The 22,007-nt window shown below is 41.8% G+C and overlaps 1 protein-coding gene across 1 annotated transcript; it reads right to left on the bottom strand.

The window, feature by feature from the left end:
* Window positions 1-20,260: 20,260 nt before the first annotated feature.
* LOC147005576 (TD and POZ domain-containing protein 2-like) lies at window positions 20,261-21,355 on the bottom strand. The gene has a single exon (XM_085835308.1). The coding sequence runs from the start codon at window positions 21,353-21,355 to the stop codon at window positions 20,261-20,263; it is 1,095 nt and encodes a 364-aa protein (XP_085691434.1).
* Between the last annotated feature and the right edge of the window lie 652 nt (window positions 21,356-22,007).

Here is a 22,007-nt window from a genome sequence, read left to right as displayed (position 1 = left end):
TGCCCCCTTCCTCACTTTCTTATTTTCTTTTACTCTCTTCCTTTCCCTAACTCTGTAACCACTTTCTCCCTCTCCTCTCACCCCTCCCGTGTCATTCTCCATGTGTTCCTGGCCAGTTTCTCCTCTTCTCTCTCTCTCTCTCTGTCTGTCTCTCTGTCTGTCTCTCTCTCTGTCTTTCTCTCTTTCTCTGCCTCTACACCCTTCTCATCCCTACTCAACTCCTCTTCCCATTCTCTAAATAAACTCTGTCTTATACTAATCTCTCTCTCTCTCTCATATATATATAAAACATATCCTGGCTATCTTTTCATAAAACACAACAGTTACTATATTGAACTTTCTATGAGCTTGGAAAATGTTATATATTCTCATTTCAATTATATTGTATTAGTTAGGGTTCTGTAGAGAACCTACAGAATTAATTCCTTCATATTAATTGAAAGTGGATATATGAGAATAACATACAGGCTGAGGTCCATTTATTCCAACAATGTCTAAAGCCAGTACTTACTTAGTTCACACAGTTTGAAGTCTCAGCTGTTCTTCAGTATATGTTGGAATTCTGAAGAAATAGACTCCAGTACCAGGAAAGAATTGGGCTTGCTAGTAAGAAGAGAGCAAGCAGGCAAAGACAGAATTTCCTTCTTCCAAGTGATTATATAGGCCTAGAGAAGAAGGTGTGGCCCAGTTGAAGGTGTGTCTTCTAGTCTCAAGATCTGGATTAAAGGTGTGTGTTTTCCTGCCTCAAAACTCAGATTAAAGGTGTGTGTTTTTCTATCTGAAAACCTGTATTTGAACTGGAAGTATCTAATTCAACTTACGAAAAAATGTAAAAGTTATGCCTTCCAGTTTTGGGCCTTACTTAATTCAAGAGGTAGTCCAGATGGGAATAGGAAAAGCCATCAGCAGTGTATTTTGCATAATCTGGTCAATCTTCCATAAACGAAGGGGCCATGCCAATCTCTGCACAGCTATTATTTACTTTTACTGGTCCTACACTAATTTTTGCCACAAACATGATCAGGAAATGGCTGTTTTCCTTAACTGCTCAGCAGTCTGAGTGTTCACAAAAAAAGGAGGGCATGTGGTGGGCAGGAAGCAGAGCCCCAGTCCTCTGAAAGCGGCCTTCTTCTTTCCTGTGTGTTATTCTAATCGGACATAAAACACCTGTGACGACTCCTCCCAATTTGGTTGGTGGTCTTGTACTTCCCCCTCAGGAAATCCTCTTTGGAAATCCTCTTTCTTTCTTTGTTTCTTTCTTTGTTTCTTTCTTTGTTTCTTTCTTTGTTTCTTTCTTTGTTTCTTTCTTTGTTTCTTTCTTTGTTTCTTTCTTTGTTTCTTTCTTTGTTTCTTTCTTTGTTTCTTTCTTTGTTTCTTTCTTTGTTTCTTTCTTTGTTTCTTTCTTTGTTTCTTTCTTTGTTTCTTTCTTTGTTTCTTTCTTTGTTTCTTTCTTTGTTTCTTTCTTTGTTTCTTTCTTTGTTTCTTTCTTTCTTCCTTTCTTCCTTTCTTCCTTTCTTCCTTTCTTCCTTTCTTTTTATTTTCAGAGACAGGGTTTCTCTGTATAGCTCTGGTTGTGCTGGAACTCACTTTGTAGACAAGGCTGGCCTCAAACTCAGGAAACCACCTGCCTCTGCCTCCCCAGTGCTGGGATTAAAGGCATGCACCACCACTGCCCAGCAGGAAATCCTTTTTCAAACTCACTTAAGGGTCTGGTTTAGGAATATCCCAAATGCTTCTCAATTCAATCACTTTAATTCGTAGGATTCAGCTTTTTTTTTTTTTTTTTTTTTTTTCTTTTTTCGAGAAAGGGTTTCTCTGTGTAGCCCTGGCTGTCCTGGAACTCACTCTGTAGACCAGGCTGGCCTTGAACTCAGAAATCCACCTGCCTCTGCCTCCCAAGTGCTGGGATTAAAGGCGAACACCAGCACTGCCCAGCTTTTTTGTTTTGTTTTGTTTTGTTTTGTTTTGTTTGGATTCAGCTTTTCAATACCTCATAGTCTGCATCCTCTGCAAGTGAAATTTGTGCTATTCAGGTTTGGAACTGCCATGCTTGCTCTGCTGGTCCTTAAAAGGGAGAGAATATCCTGTTCTCCAAGGCCTCCAGCATACATTCAACAGATATAAAAGATTAGGGTTTGTTATTACTGCCCTCATGTAAAGTGACATGTAAAATTCTGCCTATATCCTCATCTTTTCAGTTGTCATGTCTTGGAGAGAGCTACAGCCTAGAGGACACAGAAGTAACTACCATAATTCAATCAGCTCCCCAGCTCCTAGCTCTCCTGTTTGTCTTGTTTTAATTTTGCTTATCCCTCAATATTGCATGAATAAATCAATTGATTTTGATTATTTATTCCTCCGTTAGACATATTGCAATCTGTGAGTGTCGGGGATTCTGTATCTGGTGCTTTGGGGCCTCCATAGGAGGATCCCTTGTTTTAAACCTGACATTTGAAATGCTTGTAAATGATCACTTTGCAACCCTCCCTTTGCTGGAAAGGTGCTCTAAATTGTTGTTTTCTTAGGTCCGAGGAGCAGGCTCCTGTAGGGTGCAAGTTGCCTCTAACAGGAGAACTGAGACCTCGTGGGCAGGAATCATAGACTTTTCTCATGAATTCTCTGTCACAGAGTGGGACATGTGTAAGGTATTTTTTTTTTTTTTTTTTTTTTTTTTTTTTTTTTTTTTTTTAGGGGGTGGAGGAGAGGAGAGATTGTACAGGTGACTTGCCAGAGTGAAAAGAATTTTGTACCACACTGGAGGAATATAGCCTGGGAAGAGTCCAAATACCAGAGAATGCAACTGGTCATTCCAAAACAAAACTGAGGAATGCACATAGAAAGCAAGACAGGTGGGTGGGAGAAGAGAGGGGAGGAGAGAGAAACAGAATGAGAAAGAGAGAGACAAGTGCAGAGAGAGATAGAGAGACAGAGTCACTAAACAGACAACCAGGTGTGACTGCCACACTTCTAGACTCCTGGAAAGAAGAAAATCTACGGATGTCTTTCACAGTTTCTGGACACTGCTGTCTCAACTAAAGATGCGTTAGCCATACTTTCCTCCAGAGGTGACAGCCCAGGCAACTTTCAAATAATTTCCTGTACAAGTAACTTTTATTTGCATGCATCAGTTGTCGTCTCTGAGGCTTTCTGCCTTGGTCTGCTGACCTAGGACAAGTCCTGGAAGGTTCTAGGCCCCATCACATCTAGGCTTAGAATGTTCTCAGCTTCTGAGATTTACAGCTGAATAAGGTCACCACTTTCTGGCTGCCTGATTTAATTTGCTCTGGCTCAAAACTCTTCTCAACTGTAACTGACTCAGTCTGGCTTTTCTCAGCTTCTCCTGAATTGCTTACTTGGTCTCATAGTAACTTTCACAATCAATTGTAATCTTCTGGCTCCTCTCACTCTCTGGCTCCTTCTGTCTTTACCTGTGTCTCTCTTGTTCTCTCTTCAACCTGTCTCTATACCACTGTCCTTGTAAAACTGCCTTCTCTCCTCTTCTCTCTGCAGTGATCTCTTCCCTTTCCTCTTTCTTCTCACAACTGGTAAACATATCCTCTTCTGTTTAATCTTTCTCTGATTTTTCAGTTTCTCTAAATTGTGGTGCAGCCAGGCGGTGGTGGCACACACCTTTAATACCAGCACTTGGAGGCAGAGGCAGGGGGATTTCTGAGTTCAAGGCCAGCCTGGTCTACAGCGTGAGGTCCAGGACAGCCAGGGCTACACAGAGAAACACTGTCTCCAAAAAACAAACAAACAAAGAAAAAACCAAAAACACTGGTGCTTCTTTCTACAAATGAACTACTTTCAGGTTTTGGAATTAAAGATGGGTACTAAGGGTTTGTCTGTATGCCAGAAGATTAATGGTGTGTGCCAAAGCTGAGCCACTCCTATACTAAAAATATCTTTTTTTTTTTTTCGGTAAGTAACACAATTTGGGGCTCACAGTGTGATTAAGTATGCTTTAACAGTTTCCTTGTTAGGTGGAGGTTTCAGGCTCCTTAAAGTATTTTAGGAACAAATTGATCAAAGGAAATCTTAGCAGTCTGGATCTCAGATTGAGCACCCTCTGGAATTTCTTGACCACTGCCCTCTTCCTTGCTCGGAGGGGCTCAGAGACCCTACAGTCTCAAAGTGTAGTCTCTGAAATTTCTGTGGAAATTTTAATACCAGCACTTGGAGGCAGAGGCAGGGGGATTTCTGAGTTCAAGGCCAGCCTGGTCTACAGTGTGAGGTCCAGGACAGCCAGGGCTACACAGAGAAACACTGTCTCCAAAAAACAAACAAACAAAGAAAAAACCAAAAACACTGGTGCTTCTTTCTACAAATGAACTACTTTCAGGTTTTGGAATTAAAGATGGGTACTAAGGGTTTGTCTGTATGCCAGAAGATTAATGGTGTGTGCCAAAGCTGAGCCACTCCTAGACTAAAAATATCTTTTTTTTTTTTCGGTAAGTAACACAATTTGGGGCTCACAGTGTGATTAAGTATGCTTTAACAGTTTCCTTGTTAGGTGGAGGTTTCAGGCTCCTTAAAGTCTTGCCAGAAATGTTGTGGGATGTTCTTCTGAGAAGTCTCCTTTAACATTAATTTATTTTTTAATGGTATTTTCCCTTTAATTGAATTTTCTCTTATGTATTACATCCCAACACCAATTTCCCCTCACTCCTTTCCTCCAAGTCCCTTCCCCCCAATATTCCCTCTTTCAAGTCCACTCCTTTGCTTCCATTCAGAAGACAGCAGACCTCCCAGGGATGTCAACAAAACAGATAGGTTACAATAAGACTGGGACATGTCCACTTGGTAAGGCAGACAAAGCAACCCAGTAGGAGGAAAGGGGTCTCAAAAGCAGGCAAAAGAGTCAGAGAAATGCAGCACAGAAAACAATCCAAGCTGTTGCTGTTGATGGTGGTCTTGCCAGGCTACATGTTTTCTCTCCCAGTGCAGCCACCCTCTTTGGCTAGCCAGCAGAAAGCCGGCTGCCACTCACAGAAATCCCCTCATCCCCGTAAAATGAAAACTCCAGAGACTTGTAATTTATTAGCTATATGTATGTATGTATGTATGTATGTATGTATGTATATTTATTTATTTATTTATTTAGTTGTTGTTGTTGTTTTTTCGACATAGGGTTTCTTTGTATAGCTCTGGCTGTCCTGGAACTCACTCTGTAGACCAGGCTGGCCTCGAACTCAGAGCTCCACCAGCCTCTGCCTCCTAAGTGCTGGGATCAAAGGTGTGCACAACCACTGCCTGGCAAACAGCCAGATTTATAACAGTAAATCCTCAACCCCCAAAATGCCCATACATAGAACTCAAAACTTTATTGATATAAATACAAGCTATATTCCTAGATGGAGCAAATGTACCCTACATTACTCTATTGCCACTGTAAGATATCCATAGCTACCAGTGCCTCTTTCAGGCTATGTGGTTCTGGTTCATCTTTTTCACTTATTTTTTTCTTCATCCCCTGTTTCCTTTCTCCCTCTCCCTGTCCCAGACTCCCCCTTCTCCAAAACTTTCAGCTCCTCTTTCTCCTTCTACTTCCCAATCCCAGTCTTTAGCCTTATCTCACTAATTAAGGTTTCACCTGACTGTCAGCTCCTGAGTATGGGCACACTTGAGGGAACAGAACATACAAATAGCAATCCACAGCAGAGACAGACCCTCCTCCTACTGTTAGGAATCCTACCAGAACACCATGCTATTCAACCATTTTTTATGTCTATCTATATCTATATTTATATCTATAACTATATGTCTATCTATCTATCTATCTATCTATCTATCTATCTATCTATCTATACATATACGCATGCACACATGCACAGGGTCTAGAGTCTGAGCTGATTTGGGCTCCCTGTTTAGGCTCTTTGAGCCTCCATGGGACTAGGTTAGGTTAGTTGATTCTGTGAGCCTTGTACTTGCGGTGTCCTTAACACTTCTATCTTCGCCGGGCTTAGTGGCACATGCCTTTGATCCCAGCACTTGGGAGGCAGAGGCAGGCAGATCTCTGAGTTTGAGGCCAGCCTGGTCTACAGAGTGAGTTCCAGGACAGCCAAGGCTACACAGAGAAACCCTGTCTCGAAAACCAACCAACCAACCAACCAACCAACCAACCAACCAACCAACCAACCAAACAAACAAACAAACAAACACACTTCTACCTTCTAAAATCCTTCCTCCTCTTCTTTTGCAGGATTCTCTGACTTCTGCCTAATATGTGGCTGTAGGTTTCTTCTTCTGCTCCCATCCAGTGCTGGATGAAGCTTCTCTGGTGATGATTATGCTAGGCTCCTGTCTACAAGTATAGTAGAGTATCATCAGGAATCACTCCATTGACTTTTTTTCCAGTTGTGTTTGCTTCTCTCTTAGTTCTCTAGACTATCCATCCTCTGGTTGCTATGGGCTCCTAATTGAGGCATGGGTCTCAGGTTGTACCAGACACTTGTCCACTCTCACAATTTCTGTGTGATTATTACTCTAGGGCTCCTTCCATGTGGATATTGTAGGTTGTAGTTTCTGTGGCTGGGTTGGTGTTCCAATCCCTCCACTGGAAGCCATGCCTGGTTACCGAAGAGGGCCAGTTCAGACTCCATATCCCTACTAAGGGTTTTTGCTAGGATTCCCCTTGTAGATTCCAGGGAGTTTCCATTGCACTGGAGTTCTTTTTAACTCCTGAAATGATTCTAAATTCCAGTGATCTCTCCCAGTACTCTCTCCTCCCATTATGTTCCCTCATCTTTGCTTTATCCATCCCCACCTGCCCACAGTTCCCAGGAAATCTATTCTATTGTCCTTTGCTGGAGAGATCCCTGCATTCTACACTTGAGCTCTCCTTGGTATTAATCCTATGGGTTTGTTGTATGACTATCCTTTGCATTATATCTAATAGCCACTTTCTTTTTTTAAGAATATTTTTATTAGGTATTTTCCTCATTTGCATTTCCAATGCTATCCCAAAAGTCCCCCATACCCTCCCCCCCATCCCCCTACCCACCCACTCCCACTTTTGGCCCTGGCGTTTCCCTGTACAGGGGCATATAAAGTTTGCAAGTCCAATGGGCCTCTCTTTCCATTAATGGACGACTAGGCCATTTTTTGATACATATGCAGCTAGAGTCAAGAGCTCCGGGGTACTGGTTAGTTCATAATGTTGTTCCACCTATAGGGCTGAAGATGTCTTTAGCTCCTTTGGTACTTTCTCTAGCTCCTTCATTGGGGGCTCTGTGATCCATCCAATAGCTGACTGTGAGCATCGACTTTGGTGTTTGCTAGGCCCCGGCATTGCCTCGCAAGAGACAGCTATATCAGGGTCCTTTCAGCAAAATCTTGCTAGTGTATGCAATGGTGTCATCGTTTGGAAGCTGATTATGGGATGGATCCCCAGATATGGCAGTCTCTAGATGGTCCATCCTTTCATCACAGCTCCAAACTTTGTCTCTGTAACTCCTTCCATGGGTGTTTTGTTCCCAATTCTAAGAAGGGGCAAATTGAACTAAAGCTGTACTACAGAGCAATTGTGATAAAAACTGCATGGTACTGGTATAGCAACAGACAAGTAGACCAATGGAACAGAATAGTAGACCCAGAGATGAACCCACACACCTATGGTAACTTGATCTTTGACAAGGAAGCTAAAACCATCCAGTGGAAAAAAGACAGCATTTTCAACAAATAGTGCTGGCACAACTGGCGGTTCTCATGTAGAAGAATGCGAATTGATCCATTCCTATCTCCTTGTACTAAGGTCAAATATAAGTGGATTAAGGAACTCCACATAAAACCAGAGACACTGAAACTTATAGAGGAGAAAGTAGGGAAAAGCCTTGAAGATATGGGTACAGGGGAAAAATTCCTGAATAGAACAGCAATGGCTTGTGCTGTAAGATCGAGAATCAATAAATGGGACCTCATAAAGTTGCAAAGCTTCTGCAAGGCAAAAGACACCGTCAATAAGACAAAAAGACCACCAACAGATTGGGAAAGGATCTTTACCTATCCTAAATCAGATAGGGGACTAATATCCAATATATATAAAGAACTCAAGAAGGTGGACTCCAGAAAATCAAATAACCCCATTAAAAAATGGGGCTCAGAACTGAACAAAGAATTCTCACCTGAGGAATACCGAATGGCAGAGAAGCACCTGAAAAAATGTTCAGCATCCTTAATCATCAGGGAAATGCAAATCAAAACAACCCTGAGATTCCACCTCACACCAGTCAGAATGGCTAAGATCAAAAATTCAGGTGACAGCAGATGTTGGCGAGGATGTGGAGAAAGAGGAACACTCCTTCATTGTTGGTGGGATTGCAAGCTTGTACAACCACTCTGGAAATCAGTTTGACGGTTCCTCAGGAAATTGGACATAATATTACCAGAGAATCCAGCAATACCTCTCCTGGGCATATATCCAGAAGATGTTCCAACTGGTAAGAAGGACACATGCTCCACTATGTTCATAGCAGCCTTATTTATAATAGCCAGAAGCTGGAAAGAACCCAGATGCCCCTCAACAGAGGAATGGATACAGAAAATGTGGTACATTTACACAATGGAGTACTAATCAGCTATTAAAAAGAATAAATTTATGAAATTCCTAGGCAAATGGATGGACCTAGAGGGCATCATCCTGAGTGAGGTAACCCAATCACAAAGGAACTCACACAATATGTACTCACTGATAAGTGGATATTAGCCCAGAAACTTAGGATACACAAGATATAAGATACAATTTGTTAATAGACACTTTCAAGTGAGTTGATTCCATGTATAAATTTCTGGGACTGGGTTACTTCACTAAGGAAAAATACTTCTATACATTTGCCTGCAATATTCATGATATTATTCTTCTATTTCAATCTAGTAATGCTCTATTGTGTAAATGTGCCAATTCTCCTTACCCATCCTTCTGTTGAGGGTTATCTAGGTTTCCTGTTTCTGAGTATTATGACTAAAGCTGCTATGAACATCTTTAAACAAATGTTCTTGTGGTAGTATGGATTGTCCTTTGTGTATATGTCCAGGAGTGAGATAGCTGGGTCTTGAGGTAGATGGATTTTCAATTATCTGAAAAACCATCATATTGATTTCCAAGGTGGCTGTACAAATTAGCATTTCCACCAGCAATGGAGGAGTGTATTTGCTCCACAGCCTTACCTGTACGAGCTCTCACTTGTGTTTTTTATCTTAGCCACTCTGAAAGGTATAAGATGGAATCTTGGAGTCATTTTGATTTGCATTTTGTTGCATTTCCTGCTGACCAAGAATGTTAAACACGTCTTTAAATGTTTCTCAGATATTTGAGATTCCTCTATTCAGAATTTTCTGTTCAGGTCTATACCCCATTTTAAATTGGTTTATTTGGTTTGATAATGTCTAGATTCTTGAGTTCTTTATATATTTTGTGAATTAGTCTTTTGTCAGATGTTGGGTTGGTGAAACACCTGCATTTTAATAGGCTGCCATCTTGTCCAATTAACACTGTCAAAATGCCTTACAGAGAAGCATTTCAGTTCCATGAAGTCCCACTTATAATTGTTGATCTTAGTGCCTGGGCTGTTGGTGTTGGGCTCAGCAAGTGTCAATGCACTCAAGGCTATTCCTGTAAACATTTCCAATAGAGGAAGTGATAACATACTTCTCTTGTCACCCAAACAGATCAGTATTAGTAATAGTTACAGAAGTGCATAGGTACAACTGAATGTGGGTAAACAGAGAAAAGAGGGCCAGAGACTAGACTCCTGCATCCCAAACACCAAAGGTCTAGACATACACCTAAAAGAAGTGATTGTGCTTCCCTTTTCTGGTGCTCCAGAACTCTCAGAATTCATTTGTCATGTTTCCACACCACACGGACTTCTGCTGAGAGTAACAGAAAATATGGAGTTACAACTAAGTAGGTCTGAGGTTCAAGAGGTTGCTGTAGATTTAGGAACACTTGCTGCTGTTCAGAAGAACACAGGTTTCATTCCTAGAAAAAAAAAAAAGACTCCTCACAAACATCTGGATGCCAGTCTCATGAAATGTATCACCTTCTTATTTCTGTGGGTAGCACACATGCAAATAGTGAACAAATACACATGCATAAGCATCATAAACATGAAATAATCTAAATTTCCAAAACATTGACTGAGACAATGAAAATTGAAAGGAGGGAGACAAGGTTTATATCAGAGTTGGGAGCAACAGTCAAGAAAGTCAGAGAGCAAACTTCTGTATTTTAATTTACTCTGATTTTGTTAAAATGTGTCCTTATACATAGTTACTGGTAATATTAATAAATATTAATGTCCATAATGACATTACACTAAAACAGAAGCAGAGGAGGGCTACTTAGCAACACTTTTTGTCTCATTCTGAAAGTTCTCAAAGACTAATTTTCCCCCATGCCCTTTTTTTCTTTTTTATTGAACATAGATGATTTTCATTTTTTTGAATTAATTTTTTTATTAGGTATTTTCCTCATTTACATTTCCAATGCTATACAAAAAGTCCCCAATACACCCCCCCACCCCCACTCCCCTACCCACCAACTCCCACATTTTGGCCCTGGCATTCCCCTGTACTGGGCCATATAAAGTTTGCAAGTCCAATGGGCCTTTCTTTCCAGTGATGGACTAGGCCATCTTTTGATACATATGCAGCTAGAGTCAAGAGCTCTGGGGTACTGGTTAGTTCATAATGTTGTTCCACCTATAGGGTTGCAGTTCCCTTTAGCTCCTTGGGTACTTTCTCTAGCTCCTCCATTGGGGGCCCTGTGATCCATCCAATAGCTGACTGTGAGCATCCACTTCTGTGTTTGCTAGGCCCCGGCATTGTCTTGCAAGAGACAGCTATATCAGGGTCCTTTCAGCAAAATCTTGTTAGTGTATGCAATGGTGTCAGCGTTTGGAAGCTGATTATGGGATGGATCCCTGGATATGGCAGTCTTTAGATGGTCCATCCTTTCGTCACAGCTCCAAACTTTATCTCTGTAACTCTTTCCCTGGGTGTTATGTTCCCAATTCTAAGAAGGGGCACAGTGTCCACACTTTGGTCTTCGCACTTCTTGAGTTTCATGCGTTTAACAAATTGTATCTTATATCTTGTGTATCCTAAGTTTCTGGGCTAATATCCACTTATCAGTGAGTACATATTGTGTGAGTTCCTTTGTGATTGGGTTACCTCACTCAGGATGATGCCCTCTAGGTCCATCCATTTGCCTAGGAATTTCATAAATTTATTCTTTTTAATAGCTGATTAGTACTCCATTGTGTAAATGTACCACATTTTCTGTATCCATTCCTCTGTTGAGGGGCATCTGGGTTCTTTCCAGCTTCTGGCTATTATAAATAAGGCTGCTATGAACATAGTGGAGCATGTGTCCTTCTTACCAGTTGGAACATCTTCTGGATATATGCCCAGGAGAGGTATTGCTGGATTCTCTGGTAGTATTATGTCCAATTTCCTGAGGAACCGCCAGACTGATTTCCAGAGTGGTTGTACAAGCTTGCAATCCCACCAACAATGGAGGAGTGTTCCTCTTTCTCCACATCCTTGCCAACATCTGCTGTCACCTGAATTTTTGATCTTAGCCATTCTGACTGGTGTGATGTGGAATCTCAGGGTTGTTTTGAGTTGCGTTTCCCTGATGATTAAGGATGCTGAACATTTTTTCAGGTGCTTCTCTGCCATTCGGTATTCCTCAGGTGAGAATTCTTTGTTCAGCTCTGAGCTCCATTTTTTAATGGGGTTATTTGATTTTCTGGAGTCCACCTTCTTGAGTTCTTTATATATATTAGATATTAGTCCCCTATCTGATTTAGGGTAGGTAAAGATCCTTTCCCAGTCTGTTGGTTGTCTTTTTGTATTATTGACGGTGCATAGATTATTTTCTAATACTGTATAATCTGAATACAGTTTCCTTCCCTCTACTTCTAGTTCCTTCCTACTTTCTCTCCCATATTTATCCTCTTCCTTTCTGTCTCTCAGAAAAGAATAGACTTCTATGAAATAACAAAATATAAAACAAAACAAAACACTATAAATATTAGAACATTGCCAAGACTCACTTCAGATACCTTAATGGTGCCAAGAATTAGGCAATCCTGTTGCTCTGCAATCTGTGTCTGGGGTAGAGTCTGTGCAAGTTCCAGGCTACTGCACAGCTCACTGCCCTCAAATTAGGGCACTCTATGGTTACTAGGGCTTCACCTTTGTGCTTGTAGCCTGCTGGCAGCACCACTGTCCTGTAATCTCTCTATCTCCCAGTAGGAAAAGCAGAATCCTGCAACTTCAGCTCTTCCACTCTGAAAGCTGGGTATCAGGCATGGAATCTGCCCTGTTCCGTAATGACATTTGATATCTAGAAGTGGCTTTTCCAGGCACTCCAGCAGCTCACAGATAAGGTAGATGTTGGGGTGTATTGACTCAACCCATTGGATACGGGACTGGATTGTAGCAGAGCAGTTTTATAGATTCCAAAATAAGTTCAAGACCACTAAGCCCCTTCCTTTCTGAAGGGACTTTCCAAACTAGCAATCAAAAATGACTAAGTCTACAGCTGCCAAAACAAAATGAATGAGCTTTCTCAGAAAAATAACCATAACAAAATAGCAGTTCCCAGAAAAAAAAAAAACAAAAAACAAAAAACAATCCCCCTGCCCTGCCTCACACTAAACCCCAAGAAATACCACAAACTGCCCTGACCTTGCTAGAATTCCCAGTGATGTTAATAGCTGTGACGTTAATAGCTGAGCCATAAGTTCAAAATGTACTGCTGCTTTGCTGACCAGTCATAATAACCCACCACAAAAAGAGTATAAAAGAGTTGTGCTTTTTGAATTCGGGGTTGACTCTCGCTGGGAGGCTGAGCAACCCCACGCACGTCAGAACAATAAACCTCTTGCCATTGCAGCGATCTATTGTCAAGTTGTGTTTTTGGTGGTCACACACTCAATACTAAGGCCTTAGGGTCTTACAGGTTAGCCCAGGCCTTGTGCCCTGGCTTTTCTGTCATTATTTTTAACAACTGAGTAATTCTTCATTTTGTGAGTGTACCACGGTATCTTTATTCTTTTTTTTTTTTCAGTTGAGAGACATCTGAGTTGTTTCTAATTTCTGGATACTATGAATAAAGCACCAAAAAACATGGTTGACCAAGATTCCTGTGGTTAAAAAGAAGCATCCTTTGGGTATATGCCTGTAGTGGCTATTCCTGGTTGTCAACTTGACTATATCTGGAATGAACAACAATCCAGATTTGGAAGGCTCACCAGTGATCCTAATCTGGAGGCTGGGAGATAGAAGTTTCTGACCTGGATCTTGGTATGTAAATCTTGAGGCATAGTGGTTATGAATTCCAGAAGACAGGGAGATCTCCGAGTTCTAGGTCATCTGAGATTAAAGTTGTGGTGGTACACACCTTTATTCTGGGCTACACCTTCTGCCAGAGACCTACATAAGGACATTGGAAGAAGGAAGTCTTCCCCTCTCTCCTTCCTGCTTGCTGTGTGGGACTGAGCAACTGCTAGATCCTTGGATTTCCATTCACAGTTGCTACTGACCATTGTTGGGAGTTGGACGGTAGACTGTAAGTCATCAATAAATTCCTTTACTATATAAAGACCACCCATAAGTTCTGTGACTCTAGAGAACCCTGACCAATACCATGCCAGTGATACAGGTGAGTCTTAGAGGTAAAATGATTACTATCTTTCTGATAAATCAGCATACTGATCTACATTGTGGATGTAAAATTTTCCACTCCCACCAGCAATGGAGAAGCGCTCCCCTTGCTTGGCATCCTAGTCAGTGTGAACTGTCACTCTTGTTACTGACCTTGGCCATTCTGATAGACATAAGATGGAATCTCAAAGTAGATTTGATCTGCATTTCCTTGATAACAAAGATCAGAGAACTTTTCTTTAAGAGATTCTCAGACATTTCAATTTTTCTCTATTGTGAATTCTCTATTTACACATTAGGTCTTTTATTATGAAAATTCTGGTACATATATATATATATATATATATATATATATATATATATATGTGTGTGTGTGTGTGTGTGTGTGTGTGTGTGTATGTGTTTAATCAGCCCTCAGTCAGATGAAAGGCCATGAAAGGGTGCTGATAACTGGCTTGTTCCTCATAGCATGCTCAGCCTACCATCCAAGGATCACCAGCACACATATGACACCACCCACAATGGGCTGGGTTCTCCCCTATCAGTCACTAATTAAGCAAATGCCTTGCAGTTAAATATTCTGGAGGCATTTTTCTCAATTAAGGTCCCCTCCTCTCAGATACCTCTAGTTTGTGATGTTAATATGAGACTGGCCAGCATGTTTAGTAAAGCTGGGGATCCCTTGACTTATTAATCATTTGCACATTCTCCTTAACGATGATGTGCCTGCTCAACTGCTGTTTTAATAATTGCTCAACCTGCCGGGTGTGGTGGTGCACGCCTTTAATCCCAGCACTTGGGAGGCAGAGGCAGGCGGATTTCTGAGTTCGAGGCCAGCCTGGTCTACAAAGTGAGTGCCAGGACAGCCAGGGCTACACAGAGAAACCCTGTCTCGAAAAACCAAAAAAAAAAAAAAAAAAAAAAAAAATTGCTCAACCTGTGTTTTTGGCTTGTTTGCTTGTTTTTTATTTAATGTTTGTGTGTTTGGTTTCATTTTAGATATTAATTCATTTAAGAAGGATGCCATCAATTCAAATAAACTAGGTTCCCAGAGCAGCCTTACTCTGTATCCTAGGCTACCACTTTGGCTTAGGTTCTTCTGCCTCTGATCTTGAATATAATTTTCAGAAGGACACCTTGACTTTACCTTCATAGTTCATCTTTTGGGGAGTCATATTTAAGGGTGTGGATGTTGAGGTGGGATTTGTGAGTTTGTTTTGGTTTGGGAGATAGAATCTCCTTATGTATGATGGACACATACATCAAGCACTCAGGACTCTCTGAATTTCCCAATGCAGGCCCCTTTTTATGTATATAGAGAAAACAGTTATTTTCACCCCTTCTAGACAGAATTTTGATTCATTGTTCACAATCTTGTCTATAAGCAATTTCCTGAGACAATCTCAAGACTATTGTGAACTAAAAACATTAATAACCCTCCACAAAATGACAAACCATTTTCATGTTGATTTGAGTTCTCTCCCCCCTCACCCCCGTCTCCCTCATGAAACAGAGTGTCTTTACATGGCCTTGGCTGTTTTGGAACTTATTCTTTAGATCAAATTGGACATAAAAACACAGAGATCTTCCTACTTCTCCCCTCAGAGGAATTAAATACTTGACTTTTTAATACATAAGGAACAAATTAAGAGTTTTGTTTAAGGGCATGAAAAAGATATAATGAATAAAATATTTTTTAAATAAATGGAATGCATGTGGTGCAGCCTATGGGCCCTAGCTCTTCAGAGACAGACGAAGAGGAATCAGGCATCATCTAGTCTTGGGTGTACCCTGAATTCCACCACTGCAGAAAGAGATGGAAGGAAACATCAAAGCATAGCTTTCCACCCTGAAATTTGCTAGATATGATTATTTCCCCTGGCAAGTGCAGAAAAAGATCTTTCTCATACTCTCTTCTTCTCTTCATTGTATACATTCTCAGGTTGTTACTGTTGTAACATCTTCCTGCACAACAGGCTAGCCTTCATCCTACTACCTATCTCAGTCTCCCAGGTAAGAAGATCATTCATGAGTACCACACACCCTCACTCGGTGACCCCTTTAAGGGATGCCCTAGAGATCAATCCATGTAAATGTTCACTGTGCCTCTGCCATCCTCTGCTTGGTCCCCAGACAGTTTTCTTCATTCTGGAGCCAATCTACATACATACCTATGGGAACCTGCATCTGTGTGTTTGGCAGGAGATAGAATTGGGGACCTCCACATGCTAGGCAAGTTTCCTTGCATTTTCACACTTCATACCCTCATTACTCCCACAAGTCCTTTCTTCTTTCTTATGATTTACCAGATTTTCCTAAAGTAAGTTTGGTACAAGAAGGACATAGCAGACAACACTGTTTCTGAGAGTGATGTTATTCATAATTTTTTGTATCAGTGCATGAGGGGATCTCAGGTCTCTATTTCCATCACTGCAAAGTATAAGACAGGGCAATCTCTATGACATGTAGGTCAACACCATCTACATCAAGAAACCAATACAAGGGTTTCAAATTTTCATTTTTTTTTTTGAGCTTTTCTTTTCTCCTAGGGGCATTTAGCTTTTCCCTGAAGACCAGCTCACCCTCTGCTGCAAGGTAAGCATAGTATAGGACTCCTTCAGCATTCCTGGACAAAACAGGAAGCTTGAAATCATGGTTCCAAGGAATCTGAGACCTTACTTGTTACCTCTTCCAGAAGATGGTTAAGACAACCTCTATTTGGACAGTTAGGAGAATTCAGCCATGACCAGCTGATTCAATATCCAGAACATGTGTGGTGTTATCAGACTCCATGGTGGAAGCCATTCAGGATGCAAACCCCAGCACTTATAAAACACTACCTGTTAAACTAAAACCAAGGAATACTTGATCATAGTCCACAGTGTTGGAGTGTAGTGCCAGGGAAATATTAGTGATTGCCATGTACTCTGGTCGAGTCAGCTTGACAGGCTGTGAAGCCTAAAAGCCACTCATGAGGCAAAGAGTTTCATGGAAGCTTACCTCCTGGAGTTCTGGCATTCTCATTAACCCATATACTCATACCCTATTCCCGAGTTAGTCTAGTGTATGGATGCACGTGCTCTCTTTTAGTATTATCTTATTATAAGTGTCTTTTAAGATTGAATTCTGACATAGCTAAGCCTTCACCAGTGGTCCAACGTCCTAGAAAGTCCTTGAGCTGACCATGGACTTGGAATTCAGGAATGTTGCCTGTTCAGTGACATTCAGAATTGCCTCTGGTATTATACTATCACTTAGAATAAAAGCCAAGTCTCTCCCATATCAGGAATTTACAATGGTTTAGGAAGTAGATCAGGCTGTTGTTTTAGAGTGTTGCATTATTCATGAGATGGTTAGCTAGAACGGACTCCCTAGTTAGAACCATGACTTGGGTGTGAAAGCCCTTGCCCTGCAAGTGTAAAGACCTCACACCTGGCTTCTAAGACTATAGCTGACCTTAGATAGGGCTGACTTTGTCTCAGTTATTTTATTGCCCAGTTCCTGCCAGTCTTTGTTTTTACATTCCTCTGTTTTGTGTAAGAGTCATTAAGCATCCGGTAACCTCAATTGTACCTTACTGATGTGTCACCTAACTTCCCTATTTTCTTCTGTGTAAAAAGTTTGATGCTCAATTTGACAAATTACATTCAGATTCTACACAACCTCTCCTGTGTGCATCTGTCATTTCATCCAATGCTTTGTCCACCTGTGACTAGAAACCCGTTGCTCGAAGACAAAGGGGCCCAGAGGGTCTGTGGCAAGTGATCTTTTTCTTTTTTTTATTAGACATTTTCTTTATTTACATTTCAAATGTTTTCCCCTTTCCTAGTTTCCCCTGGGAAAATCCCCTATCCCCTCTCTCTGCCCCCCAACCTACCCACTCCCATTCCTGGTCCTGATGTTCCCCTATACTGGGACATAGAGCCTTCACAGGACCAAGGGCCTCTCCTCCCATTGATGACTGACAAGGCCATCCTCTGCTATATATATAGCTAGAGCCACAGGTTCCACCATATGTTTTCTATGATTGTTGGGAGCTCTGAGGGTACTGGTTAGTTCATATTGACTGTAGGGCTTCAGACCCCTACAGCTCCCTGGATACTTTCTCTAGCTCCTTCATCTGGGACCTTGTCCTCCATCCATTGGATGACTGTGTGCATCCACTTCTGTATTTGTCAGGAACTGGCAGAGCCTCTCAGGGGACAGCTATATCAGGCTCCTGTCAGCAGGCTCTTGTTGGCATCTGCCTAGTGTCTGGGTTTGGTGGTTGCTTATGGGGTGAATCCCCAAGTGGGGGCAGTCTCTGGATAGTCATTCCTTTAGGCTCTGCTCTGAACTTTGTAACTCCTTTCATGGGTATTTTGTTCCCCCTTCTAAAAAGGATTCTGAGCCTCTGGGCTAATATCCACTTCTCAGTGAGTGTATATCATGTGTGTTCTTTTGTGCTTGGGTTACCTTGTTTAGGGTGATATCCTCCAGATCCATCCATTTGTCTAAGAATTTTACAAATTCACTGTTTTTAATAGCTGAGTAGTACACCATTGTGTAAATGTTCCATATTTTCTATATCCATTCCTCTATTGAGGGACATCTGGGCTCTTTTCATCTTCTGGCTATTATAAATAAGTCTGCTATGAACATAGCGGAGCATGTGTCCTCTTTTTAATTAATTAATTAATTAATTAATTATATTTAAAAACACTGTAGCTGTCTTCAGATGCACCAGAAGAGGGCATCAGATCTCATTACGGGTGGTTGTGAGCCACCATGTGGTTGCTGGGATTTGAACTTTGGACCTTCGGAAGAGCAGTCGGGTACTCTTACCTACTGAGCCATCTCACCAGCCAACACGTGTCCTTATTATGAGTTGGAACATCTTCTGGATATATACTTATGAGTGGTATTGCTGGATCTTCCGGTAGAACTATGTCCAATTTTATGAAGAACCACCAAACTGATTTCCAGAGTGATTACACCAGCTTGCAGTCCCACCAGCAATGGAGGAGTGTTCCTCTTTCTCAACATCTTCACCAGCATCTATGATTACCTGAGTTTTTGATCTTAGCCATTCTGACTGGTGTGAGGTGGAATCTCGGGGTTGTATTGATTTGCATTTCCCTGATGATTAAGGATGTTGAACATTTTTTTTAGGTGCTTCTGAGCCATTCAGTATTTATTCCTCAGTTGAGAATTCTTTGTTAAGCTCTGTACTCCCCCACATTTTTTTAAAATAGGGTTTAGTTTTGTGGAGTCCGACTTCTTGAGTTCTTTATATATATTGGATATTAGTTCCCTATTTGATTTAGGATTGGTAAGGATCTTTCCCCAATCTGTTGGTGGCCTTTTGTGTTACTGACAGTGTCTTTTGCCTTTCAGAAGCTTTGCAGTTTTATGAGTTCCCATTTGTCAATTCTTGATCTTGAGCACAAATCATTGCTGTTCTGTTCAGAAATATTTTCCCTGTGCTCCTATGCTCAAGGCTTTTCCCCAGTTTCTCCTCTAAGTTTCAGTATCTCTTGTTTTATGTGGAGTCCTTTGATCCACATAAAAAGTCCTTTGACTTGAGTTTGTACAAGGAGATAAGAATGGATCAATTTGAAGTGGATGCTCGCAGTCAGCTATTGGATGGAACATACGGCCCCCAACAGAGGAGCTAGAGAAAGTACCCAAGGAGCTAAAGGGGTCTGCAACCCTATAGGTGGAACAACAATATGAACTAACCTGTACCCCCCCCCCCCCCCCGGAGCTCGTGTCTCTAGCTGCATATGTATCAGAAGATGACCTAGTCAGCCACATTGGGAGGAGAGGCCCATTGGTCGTGCAAACTTTATATGACTCAATACAGGGGAATGCCAGGGCCAAGAAGTGGGAGTGGGTGGGTAGGGGAGTGGGGGGTGGATAGCACTGGAAATGTAAATGAAGAAAATACCTAATAAAAAAATTAAAAAAAGAGGAATGGAGATAGGTTAGAAGTCTGAAAGGGTTCACAAGGAGGGAGGAGATTCCATCAGAATCTGCTTACATTGTCTCCTTGGAATTCAGTGACACAGTGAAAGGTGGTCAGGCCGGGCAGTGGTGGCATACGCCTTTAATCCCAACCCTTGGGAGGCAGAGGCAGTTGGATTTCTGAGTTCAAGGCCAGCCCGGTCTACAGAGAGTTCCAGGACAGCCAGAGCTACACAGAGAAACCCTGTCTGGAAAAAAACAAAAAACAAAAAAACAAAAAAAACAAAAAAACAAAAAAGAAAAGAAAAGTGGTCAGGCCAGAAAGATTCTATAGAGTTGGGGATTAGACTGGTAGTTGTGGTTTTACAAGAACTGAAGGAGAAGGGAAGATCTACAGGCATCTTTCATGCTTTCCCCTCAGGATTGGACAGTGAGTTATCAGTGACTGTGTTCTGGAGTTAGGCGCTAGAATACAGTAAGGAGTTAGCCTGAGGGATCTTAAAGAATTGTCTCTGGGACTCGAAGGAGATGCATGCAGGCAGAGAGTAAGGCTACAGTGGGTGTTATGACATAGTTCTATAGATGAGACTGGTTGTTGATGTGGGAAGACAGGTAGGTGTTGGTGATATCTCTCTAGCTCCTAAAATCCCTTAAGGCGTTTGAATAAGGACTCCAAGAAAACACTCTGTGCAGAAGCCAGGGAGTGGAATCTTTCATCCACCAAGTGGGGATGGGACTCCACCATTGACTTCCAGCCGGAGCTTTTAGAGACTTCAGAAGCATGAAGGGCAATGAAATGTCGAGCCCGAGTCTTCAGCTGCTCTGTGCTGTAGAGGTCAGCCACAATGAGAGTGTGTGCAGCATTCTCCACAGAGAGGTTCCTGCAGAGGGCATCCTCACATATGACCTTCAAGCCCTCAAGGCCATACTTGTCAGCAGCTGCCAGCACATCACAGGCCATGGAGTGGCTGTGGAGGGTTGGAGCCTTCCCAGTGTAGATGAAGCCCATGATCTCCTTAAAGACTTGAAAATCCAGCTCCTGGATCTCAAAGCAGTTTGCTAGTCTCTCCTCCATTTGATGTTCAAGCATGGCTCTGAAAACTGGAGAGTGAGCTGCTAGGATGGCTTTGTGAGCCCTGAATTCATGGCCAGCTACCAACAAGGAGCAGTCTGTGAAGAGGGAATTCTCCCACAGCTTGCCTAGGTCATCTGTCAACGTGTGTCTTGGATCCTTGATTGCAGGTATCATGTTCTGTCCAGGCATGTTTATGATGGCTCCTACTATGCTCACCTTGCAGCAGAGGGTTAGCTGGTCTTTAGGGAGAAGCCAATTCCGATGGGAGAGGAGGGAATCTCGAAGGATGAACTTACTGAATCCCCAGTTTTGCTTTCTCTGAAAGCTAGGGACATTCAAGCTCTGAGTATATTGATATTTCTCTCCTTGGGAATTTTTGATCCAGAATTCAAACTTTGCCCTAACTTGTCTCTTTGGGCAGTTGACCAACACCAGGTAAACTGACAGGTAATCTTTGCTTTCTTCATCAAACCCGTTTGGGTATACTCTCAAACACCAGGCCACTTCCTCATTGGCCTCCAAAGAGAACACTGGGCTTTTAATCTTTCTCCTAATTCCCCCCATGCAAAATGAAAAGTTGCTAATGGTCCACTCATAGCAGAATTCTTTAACACTGATCTGTGTGGAGCCCCAGATCTTGGCTTCCATGTCCCCTGACATTTCTGCTGGAGGTACTTTGGAGGTTAAAGTTGATCTGAAAATAACTAGAAGTTATTTATTCTTCTTCCTGTTGGATACAAGTATAGGTATTTTAGATTTTATTTCAATTTCTCTTAAATTCTCTCTCTCTCTCTCTCTCTCTCTCTCTCTCTCTCTCTCTCTCTCTCTCTCTCTCTCTCTCTCTCCTCTCTTCTCATCCCTCCTCAACTCCCCTTTCCATGGTGTAAATAAACTCTATTCTATACTAATCTTGGCTGGTACCTCAGGGGGAAGATATGCCTCAGTGTTTACCCACCAGGGTACCACTCCCACCCTCACAATACCTGGATCTAACAAACACATCCTGGATTTCTTTTTATAAAACACAATTGATGGTGTGATGCAGATTTAAAAACTGTCAGGTTAACATCTCCTGCTGCCACATGAACTTTCCAGCCAATTTCTCGCTAGACCTATCCATCCAAACAAAAGCAAATTGGTAAGTTCCCTCTCCCACACTGGTCAGTGTAAATATCCCCTGGTTCCAAGGGAGGGATGTTGAGCTCACAGCCACCCTGTGGTGTTCTTGTGGATAGAGACAGTCCCAATCTTTATGATTGGTCTCCTTGCTGACTCCTCATTACAGGACATTTTCCCTTGAGTGAGATTTTCT

Source organism: Mus caroli, unplaced genomic scaffold, assembly GCF_978045245.1.
Source record: "Mus caroli unplaced genomic scaffold, Mus_caroli_1 scaffold_3, whole genome shotgun sequence".
In the NCBI taxonomy this organism is placed as follows: Eukaryota; Metazoa; Chordata; class Mammalia; order Rodentia; family Muridae; genus Mus; species Mus caroli.
This window is presented reverse-complemented; position numbering and strand designations above follow the sequence as displayed.